General features: G+C 40.2%; 2 protein-coding genes across 2 annotated transcripts; both read left to right on the top strand.

Annotated features, from left to right (window-relative positions):
• Positions 1–91: 91 nt before the first annotated feature.
• On the top strand, positions 92–5,772 carry LOC106943631 (plastin-2-like). The gene is made up of 8 exons (XM_015026944.1): positions 92–304; positions 2,420–2,606; positions 2,701–2,779; positions 2,855–2,972; positions 3,052–3,185; positions 3,453–3,576; positions 4,193–4,317; positions 4,453–5,772. Exons 1-8 carry the CDS (start codon positions 92–94, stop codon positions 4,583–4,585), a joined length of 1,113 nt encoding a protein of 370 aa, XP_014882430.1. The 3' UTR covers positions 4,586–5,772.
• Positions 5,773–6,782: 1,010 nt separating this feature from the next.
• On the top strand, positions 6,783–9,682 carry LOC106943630 (cyclic nucleotide-gated cation channel-like). Its single transcript, XM_015026943.1, has 6 exons — positions 6,783–7,457; positions 7,724–7,813; positions 8,695–8,796; positions 8,979–9,170; positions 9,261–9,371; positions 9,561–9,682. The coding sequence occupies exons 2-6, from the start codon at positions 7,725–7,727 to the stop codon at positions 9,640–9,642; spliced, it is 576 nt and encodes a 191-aa protein (XP_014882429.1). The 5' UTR covers positions 6,783–7,457; position 7,724; the 3' UTR covers positions 9,643–9,682.
• The last annotated feature ends 43 nt before the right edge of the window (positions 9,683–9,725 follow it).

Here is a 9,725-nt window from a genome sequence, read left to right as displayed (position 1 = left end):
GCAGCTACAGTTGCCTTGGCTAATTGCTCTCCAAATTGCCCCTGGGTATGAGTTAGGTTGTTTGTTCTGTGTTTCTCTATGTTGCCATGTGATGGACTGGTCACCTGTCCAGGGTGTACTCCTTATCTCACCCAATGGCTGCTGGATTCCAGTCTCCACAGGACATTCCCATATTAACAATGTGAAACTCTCTGTCTTTTCTGTGCAGGACTCCAGGGCGTATTTCCACCTGCTGCAGCAGATCGCTCCAGATGGCAGCAAAGAGGATGTTCCTCGGATTGAGATCGACATGACTGGTCTTTATGTGAGTCTGCAGCTTCAGCAGCCTGCTTTCATTTTCCTCTGGGTGTTTGCGCATTCTTCAAATGTCTTCAATTTATGAAAAAAAATAAGTTGGCCTTAAATGCATTCACATTGGTCTCAAATTTTATTGTGGTCGGACTATTTAATCTTGTATATTCTGTAGTTTTTTTTTTGTTTTTGTTTTTTTTTTTGATGGAGAGTACTGTTATGTGAAAGTTTAAGTCAGACTCAGACATCTAAACTGTGGCATTCTGTGGCCGGAGGCGGTAGCAGCCACAGGTGTGGTACCTAGATGCTAATACACTTGCTAGTTAGCTAGCTAGCTAATATTTCCAGCTAGCTAGTAAGGTTAAATCTAGCTGGCTTTTTTTCTACAGCCATCATGGGTAAGTGCAGATTTATTTTATCGTCAGTTATCTGAACAATATTGGTCTCACCATTGGCTCACTTCTGTTGCCAACCCCTGTAATTTATTTATAAGCATTTTTTTGTACATTTCCTTTATGTTAGGTCTTAAATTCCATTCATAATGGTCTTAAAAGGTTTTTAAAACGTCTTAATTTGTGTTGGTGATCTCTGCAGACACCCTGTTCCTTTACTTTAGTGATATTACAACATCAATCACTCTAAACTGGTGAACACAACAGAAACTGGTGGTCATGTCACAGAGTCAATCTTGAATCTTTTTTCCAGTTCAGACTAAACTCAGTTTAGGATGTTTATTGACGTGACCGTTCAGGCCGAATGGAAGTTGTTTATCTTCTTCCTGCTTCCTGTGGGTTATTTTAAGCTCGGGATATCATTCCGACTGGAGCGCATGTCATAGGCTGACTCTGTTTTTCTGAGTGGGATTTTTGTATTTTGTTCACCCTCAGGTTCCCACAGGAGACCTGGGAAACAATTTGGAAAAACAAAATTAAAATGGGGGGATTTCAAACTTAATTCCATGAGGGCAAGAAAAAGTCAGACTTTTCTTCATTTCAAATCAACTGACACATATCAGTGTCAGTTGATCCATTTTCTTTACACCCTTGTCCCTTAGTGGGGTCGGGAGGGGTGCTAGTGCCTATCTCCAGCTGATGTTCCGGGGTACACCTTGGACGGGTCGCCAGTCTGTCGCAGGGCAACACAGGACAAACAACCATGCACACACACATCTAGGGGCAATTTGAAGAGGCCAATTAACCTGATAGTAATGTTTTTGGACCGTGGGAGGAAACGGAGTACCCGGAGAAAACTCACGCATGCACAGGGAGAACATGCAAACTCCATGCAGAAAGACTGGGGCTGGGAATCGAACCCAGAACCTTCTTGCTGCCAGGCAACAGCTCTACCAACTGTGCAGCCCACGCAGCCAATTTGTGGACTTTATTTCTTTCTTCCAGTCTTTGCAGTCAGATCCAACAAAAACTTAAAAAAACATTACAGACATCGTTCTTAAGTTATTTGTCATACATAAAGGATAAAATACACACCCGATAATATCAGGAAAAATGTTGCTTGGCAACATGTTGGAAAGAAACATATATACTTTTTGTATCCATGAACAAATTTCTGGCATAATTCTTGTTTCTTTTTCAACAGAAACATTATAATTTATTTGAGCTTATTTGACTTGACTTTTAGTTGTAGTTTGTAAATTTTCACTTGGGTCGAACTTGTACAGATATAATATTGCAACCGTAGCCAAAAGTATTAGCTGAATAGGATGGTTAGCTATTCAGCTAACTACCTGCGATTAGCTAAATTTCAAAATACTTGAGCCTCTTTCGGGAAACAATTAGAACTGTATATTTTAATAATTCACACACCAAATATGTATCAATGAAAACTGTCCTATCACTACCGCAAGAGCTAACATCCACAGACTTCCTTATTTTCACTGTTAGGATACAGCCACTCAGTGCAAAGTATTGTTTTTCTTTCTTGTGTCAATCTTAATAGAATGTCATAACTGTCACAATAAACGAGCCAAAAAAATGGAAATGTTTTTTTTTTTATCTTAAAAAGTTATTTGTCTATGTAGTAGTCATTCATTCAGAGTTATTGATGCTCTTTTGTGGTATTTGTGAGACGTTTCTTGCTCTAAAACGTGACATTGCGTTTGGGTCTCTAGGAGCAAGACCTCAAAAAGAGAGCAGAGTGTCTGCTGAAGCAGGCCGACCGGCTGGGCTGCCGTCAGTTTGTGACTGCCACCGACATCGTGACAGGAAACGCCAAACTCAACCTGGCCTTCGTGGCCACGCTCTTCAACAAGTACCCGGCGCTCACCAAACCCGAAAACCAGGAGTGGAATCTTGAAAGTAAAGCACGGATACGACTTTCTTGAAACTTTTTTTCCCCCCACCTATTTCCAGACTTGTGTGGGCTTCATTATCCTCCTTGACTTTGTTTTAGGTGAGACGAGAGAGGAGAGAACCTTCAGGAACTGGATGAACTCGCTGGGAGTCAGTCCACACGTTCACTACATCTATGGGTCAGTGGCTCTCTTTCTGCCGCGGGGGCGTTCTTCCATTCACTGGCTCATCGACGTGTTTGTGTTTGCATGCAGAGATCTGCAGGACGCCATGGTGATTTTGCAGCTTTATGAAAAGATTAAAGTGAAGGTAGACTGGGACAACAGAGTCAACCTTCCTCCCTTCAAGGGACGAGGAGGTCACTTAAAGAAGGTCAGTTTGGAAATACAGAAAGACTTAAGACTGTTAATCGGAGTAGATCTGAATGTGTTTGCGTCTTTTTCTTATACAGATTGAAAACTGTAACTACGCTGTGGAGCTGGGGAAGAAAAAAGCCGGCTTTTCCCTGGTGGGAATCGGAGGTCAGGACCTGAATGAGGGAAATGAGACTCTCACCCTTGCCTTGGTGTGGCAGCTGATGAGGAGGTGATTTGACTTTTCACTTTCTGGCTCGCAGAGTCAGCATCTGCTGAGGACGATGGGGGTTGCTATGCAGTTCTGGAGAGGGAGGGGGTGCTGTTTGTCCAGCTTTGAGTCTGAGTAATTAGCATTTTCAGAGGCTTCCTCAACCCTGACAGCATATGAACTTTATGGAAAATTTGAGATTCATTTTGAATATGTGTTATTTTTATTTTTAAAACATTGTGGTATTGGTTATACTGAAGGCTAATAATAATGACCGACATGGTGCAGGTACACTTTAAACGTCCTGGAGGACCTCGGACATGGTGAAGTTGCTGGAGACGATTTGATCATCTCGTGGGTCAATAAGGCTCTGAAGGAAGCCGGCAAGAGTTCCTCCATCAAAACCTTTAAGGCAAGTGACACAAACCCATACGGTCCCTTTCCCAGTGTTTCCTGGGATTTTATGTGAGACATTAAACTTTAATAGCTGAATCAAGAAATAAAACACCAACCTCGGAAGACTTGTGTCATTGTTTAGAAGTTGTATAATTGATAGTTAGACTCAACCTCTGTCTAATTTCCTCAAAGGTTTGGTTCAGAGATCCATGGGCAGCAATAGCATGTCCCAAATGTTTGTCAAAAGTTTTTAGAGGGATTCAACGAGTGGTGGGCACCACTAACTAAAGTGTTAGCTATGCTATCCCTGAACCATGAGTCACAATACTAGTTCTGCTAATGTTAAAATGGTACCCCCACATAGGATTTAGTAGAAGCTAATGGTAAAGTGCTACACCAACATGCTATTTAGTTTAAGCTAATGCCAAAAGCTAAAAGCTAAGTGTGCTAAATACTTTCAAAGTTAGCAAAATCACTAAATTGCTAAGCAACAAATTAGCTCTGTTATTAGCGCAGTAGTGGATTAGCGGAAGTGTCAACAATAGTAAATAAGCAGCCAGATGTTCATGTATTAGGACGGCCTGAAGCTAATAGAAGTTTTGCTAATTTGCTGTGTGTGCCTGTCTGTTTAGGACAAAGCCATTAGCACCAGCCTTCCAGTGCTGGACCTGATTGATGCCATTCAGCCGCAGAGCGTGAACTTTGACCTGGTGAAAAGAGACAATCTCTCAGATGAAGATAAACTGGACAATGCCAAGTAATCACCTCTAACAAATCTGATCATGTAGTGGGGCTAAGAAGCTTTGCTTTTCTCCTTGTCGGAGATAATAGTTACTTTTACTTAGCAAGACGTTACCACAGTAATCCTTTGTTTAAACCTTTCTTGCCCCAGGTATGCCATCTCCATGGCAAGGAAGATCGGCGCTAAAGTCTACGCCCTGCCTGAGGACTTGGTAGAAGTCAACCCCAAAATGGTGATGACCATCTTTGCCTGCCTGATGGGGCGGGGCATGAAGAAGGCTTAAAGAGCACCGCGTACACATCTAAACGCACACACACACACACACACACACACACACACACACACACACACACACACACACACAGGGACTGTCTTCATCTGCTGAAACATAAAGGCAGTGAACACGGTGTAGAAGTTTGTCCTGACTTCCTGTCTTTAAACAGAAACAGGAAACTAAAGCTAAAACGTCAATGGTTCAAACATCGTTCTTCCTGACATTTAGGTTTAAAATTGATTGTTTGTTTCAGCGACCACTTGCTCACCAGTAGAGAAAAGTAGAAATAGTGTCTTTAAATTTGAAAGTTGTGACACATGGGGAACATCGGGGTGATTCTTTTCCAGTTTCCGGTTGTACGATGGGGTTTTTTCTCCTCTCTCATCTTATCCTTATATTTTCTGTTTTTTTCCATGATATCCTCATGTGTCCTTCTTTCTCAGTTCTGCTGTGTGCCAGCCTGTTCACAGGATAAGCATTTATCACAATTAAGCCATATTGATCTTCACAGAATGCCTTTTATTGTAAAATTTGCAGTCTGACAGAAGCCTTGTTATGTCATAGATAGTCTTAAAGCTGAAAGTCATTTATTAGTAAACCTGATTTTATTGGGATAAAAGCAGGATGAGTATAAACTATCCAACCAAATCCATCCAAACGTTGTACTTTATTGTGTATTTTAAACGACAAGATCACATAAAAAAAATCAAGTCTGGGTATTTTCTGTTGACTTCTAAATAAAAAAAAAGTCATATTGATAACTGAAAAGTCTTGTACTTATAGCGAAAGATTATTTCATCCTGATTGATTTCCAAGTGATACTGTTTTCATAGAATATTACAACAGTACAGTTAATAAATAAAAATTGCAGGTCAGTCTAAGCAGAATTATTGTTAATTTTACATCTGCAAAATCTGTGTTTATATCCTCACCCTTATTAACACACCATAAGTGTAATATCAACGAGGGAAAATGATTCACAACCAAATTACGAACGAATGGTGAAACTCATCACGTTGCTACGTCTTCATACATTCCACTGCTGCTGTAGCTTTTCAAAACTCCACTAATATCCACTACAGTTTCCTGCCTTCCAGTCGTTTCAATGTAATGTAAATTGCTTTCAAATACATTCTATTGAGAATGACTGTACAATCAGATCTCTTGTCTCAAATAAATACCTTATTTCATTTGTCTTTGCAGTCTTCTTTGCATTATTCTGCATAAATGTCCCACTAGGATATGTAAATATGTTATATGCCCTTTACGTAGTAAACCTGTTATTGTTTATTTGAGAAATGACCACAATTCACTACTTCTATCAGGGACAGGTGTCACATTTCTCATTTTTTTCCTCTATTCACTGTACATATTTGGTCATTTTCTGTGCATCCAGCATCAGTTTCAGACATATTGGTTTTTGTTCAGAACATGCAGTTTTATGCCAAAATATTACCATGTTCAGCTAATCAACAGATAGCATGACACAAACATCCACTGCTATACTGATGATACTCTGCTGTATCAATCCATACATCTTGATGAATTCTGATGGGTTTCCTTAGTAAACTTTTTAAGCCAATTTGAATAAATTGAACTTTACTGCACTGTTTGATAACCACGATCAAGTGGAATGTATGTATGATTGGATCGAAATAACTTTTATAATAAAGTACTTTGAGATGACGTGCTATGAATTGAATTAAATAGTCTTAGACCAGTGTTAAAGGGGCGCTATTATCTGGTTTCCAGGTACATAGTACCATTATATAGTACAATCAAATAACTGTGTTAATATCAGTTGTTGTAAAAATGCTGTATTTATCAATGGTGATTTAAAAGAAATTTAACTTCATAATTCAATGCTTTGAAATTGGGCCTCTGTCTCTTTAAAAACTACAACTATTTCTGAAGCTCTCCCGTCAGGAAGTCATCACAACATGGTGGGGAAGGCTTCTCTGTGAGGCAGTGACTCGGAAACTGCACTGCAGAGGAGGACCTGTGCCTTGAAGGCGGAGCTAGGTCCACCTAGGTGTTTTTCACAGCTGAATGGTTGCTATGGAGATGTTTTTTCTATGAAGGAATAACATTATAACATGATGTACAGCTGAAAAAAAAATTCTACATAATTGTGGCCCTCGAAGGTTGCCTTAGCCGCAATGGTTATGACTAAAGATCAAAACTGTTTGTCTTATTTTATTCATCAAACACAATCCAAAAACAACTGATGAAAATAATCAAGGTAGTACGAACTCTGACCTTTTCATTCAACGTTGTTCTGTTCTAGAAAGCAGGATGTGTGACGTTTTCAATCGCTGGTACCCACAGATCACCGCTTCCTTCCTTTTGGTCTATTTTTCTATTATTTACAACTGAACATAATCTGCTGAGCGTTATCTTTTAACGGTCAAATTAAAGGTAGAGAAATGTTTCTCTTCCACATGGAGCGTAAATAATGTTTCCTGACAGAAATATTCAGATGTGGCCATCAAGACATTTCTCAGCTTCAGTAACCTAGAGATAACATGAAGACACAATCGCAGCCCAGAGGCCACTTCAAACAGGGTTCTTGAATTCAGATGAGTTTGGTGGTTTAAAAGGAACACACACACATGCGCTCACACACACGCATATGTACAATTTACAATTTAAATGAAGCTTTTTCAAGTGCACCATGTGATCATCCCTTTTATTGGTTACATTTGTCCGCTTCATCCATTTCAGCCGTCCTCTGTGTATTCGTATCTCCATTATGCTGACAGTAATGAGAAGCTTGAAAAAAGCTGCACACACAGAACCAGGTGGAAACAAATCAACTGAACATGAGGATTGATTTGGAGACTTGACACAGCAAACGTCTGGAGGACAGGGGATCCATCAGGTTAGTGAACTTGTACCATGCTACTCTCTCTTCATTTCCTGCCCACCAGCTTGTTGCTAAGCCATTTCTGCGGCAATGCCTGGTGCAGCATGACCTCAGGATGACCTTCTTTTGCTGATACTTGTATGTTCTTTTGTTTTTTGTTTTTTTATGTGACTGGAAGCTTGTTTTGGACATGTTCATATGTGACCCAGTGTCTGTTTGGTGTCACGGTTGTAACACAACAGATAAAAGAGCAGAACCACGTTGTGTTTTTGTGTGAGCAGCATGACGGGTCCACTGCACGATTCCCACAGGTTGTCTGTGAAAACATGGACGGAGGAGGATAGTGATCGTGCTGAGAGCACACTCAGCAGGTACACACACACGAGGACTTTTAAAAAGATCTGTGCTTTTTATGTATTTTTAAATTAGTGTGGCTTGGTACTATGGTTAACTAAGCAACCAAAATCAACTGCTGCTGCTTGAGTTAAAGTATAATTTTACTATTTATCAAACTAATCTGAATTTACAAGTTGGGATGAACCGATACTAAAATTTGGGCTGACATCGATATCCGATATTAACATTGCTCTTATGGCCAATACCCAATACTTACTGATATTGTATGTATAAGGGCTGAAACAATTGATCAGATTAATTGTAATGATTCAATTCTTGAAATAATCATCAACTAATTTCGTAATCAATTAATCGTTAACTAGAGTGTACAGAATCCAAAAAACGGCCATTTGCTGAAAGAACAACTCACACTGGGCAGCAATTCAGTCAAAACTGTACAAAAAATAGAAAAAAATAAGTTCAAATCACTTTGAAGCTGCAGCAACTAATGACAATGTTGTTGGGTTGTCATTTTAACTGTATAGTAAAAATAATTAGCCAATTAGAAACAAGAAACAGGCAGCGGACCAGAGCCTAGACCTAAGTGCAACTGAGGACCCCAAGAGGCCGGCAGATGAACTACAAATTTAAGACAAAAAATGATGCAACTGAAAGCTGTTAGACATGGAGACAGGTCAATGTCTGAACCACAAAAAAATTCCCATAACAACTTTAGAATATCATTGCGGCCTGACAAGAACTTAATGGAGTTATAATGATTATAAAAAGGTAAATGGTCTGTGCTTTATCTTGTTATACAGATGAGCTCCAGTCATTTGGGAATGTGTGTTGAGTCAATGTTTCTGACAATATCCTGTGAGTTATTCCAGTATTTTCTGTGTTTCCGAATGAATAGGGGACAGTCGATATGTGACGACACTTCTTCAGAGCTGCAGCGAATGGCCGCCATCGAAAGGAATTCCCAGAGTTCCTTTCGAGGCAGAGGGGCGCTGTCCAGGTACGACTAGAATATCCATGAGTAGTACTCATTTATGTTTTCATATTGGGTGGCTGTGTAAGCAGTAGGTACCGTCTTATATTTGTTTTCTGTTTCGGAACCAATAGTCAACAGTCCAGAAGTTGACTAATGTTGATCTGTAAAGACTACTTTAACAGTATTCTTGTACTTTGTGTCTGTAGAATAGTGAGTATGGTGATGACTCTGAGGGAATGGGCCCAGAAGAGTCTGGCCGAGGACACGGAGCGGCCTGATTCCTTTTTGGAGCGCTTCAGAGGCCCGGCCAACACGGACCTACAGTCCCCGCCCAGCAGATTCAGCCACACCCACACTGGTTCTGAGGCAGAGAATGAAGTCCAACGCTCCCGACGCACGTAAGACGCCAAACGACCGTCCAACTTAGCCTGCTCTCAATGTGCCGACCCTGATTTGATTCACGCTGCGTTTCTGACTCTTTCTGTCAGGAGGAGGAAGTGGAAGGTTGTGGTTTTATCCCCATCTGATGATGCCTACTACAACTGGCTGATAGTGATTGGAGCAGCGGTTTTTTATAACTTCACCCTATTAGTTGTGAGGTAGGGAGCTGTTTTTGTAATACATATTAAAATAGCTGCGTTACAATTGCGCAAATTAGAATTACTTAATGGAAACACACCACTGTCTAGTGCAATGTTTTTGTGCTAGGATGAGGTGGTTTTTCAGCCTTATCGAAAATGTTTTATTGCGCAAAACTACAACGGAAACATTTTTTTTCTTGTCACGAGTAACCGGATGTTACTACTGACCGAAAAGACGAAGAAGAAGACAGGAAGTGGCAGGAGGAGGGTGACGCAGCATGTTTTTTGAGTGTTCTTTTAATGACCTATTTAGGTACGATTTTAATTGCGTTATTGTGGAAGATCTTGTTGTTTTCAGTTATGTGTATTCAC

The sequence above is a fragment of the Poecilia latipinna genome, unplaced genomic scaffold (assembly GCF_001443285.1).
Source record: "Poecilia latipinna isolate Pla-1442-1.1 unplaced genomic scaffold, P_latipinna-1.0 Scaffold5584, whole genome shotgun sequence".
NCBI classification, from domain to species: Eukaryota; Metazoa; Chordata; class Actinopteri; order Cyprinodontiformes; family Poeciliidae; genus Poecilia; species Poecilia latipinna.
This window is presented reverse-complemented; position numbering and strand designations above follow the sequence as displayed.

Bases quoted from the DNA above. Each gene is read 5' to 3' on its own strand.
- LOC106943631 (XM_015026944.1), top strand. From the start codon at position 92: ATGGACTGGTCACCTGTCCAGGGTGTACTCCTTATCTCACCCAATGGC. The intron at 2,973-3,051 runs GTCAGTTTGGAA...TTTCTTATACAG, and splicing joins GAGGAGGTCACTTAAAGAAG to ATTGAAAACTGTAACTACGC. The intron at 4,318-4,452 runs GTAATCACCTCT...TTCTTGCCCCAG, and splicing joins GATAAACTGGACAATGCCAA to GTATGCCATCTCCATGGCAA.
- LOC106943630 (XM_015026943.1), top strand. From the start codon at position 7,725: ATGACGGGTCCACTGCACGATTCCCACAGGTTGTCTGTGAAAACATGG. The intron at 7,814-8,694 runs GTACACACACAC...CCGAATGAATAG, and splicing joins GCTGAGAGCACACTCAGCAG to GGGACAGTCGATATGTGACG. The intron at 8,797-8,978 runs GTACGACTAGAA...TTGTGTCTGTAG, and splicing joins GGCAGAGGGGCGCTGTCCAG to AATAGTGAGTATGGTGATGA.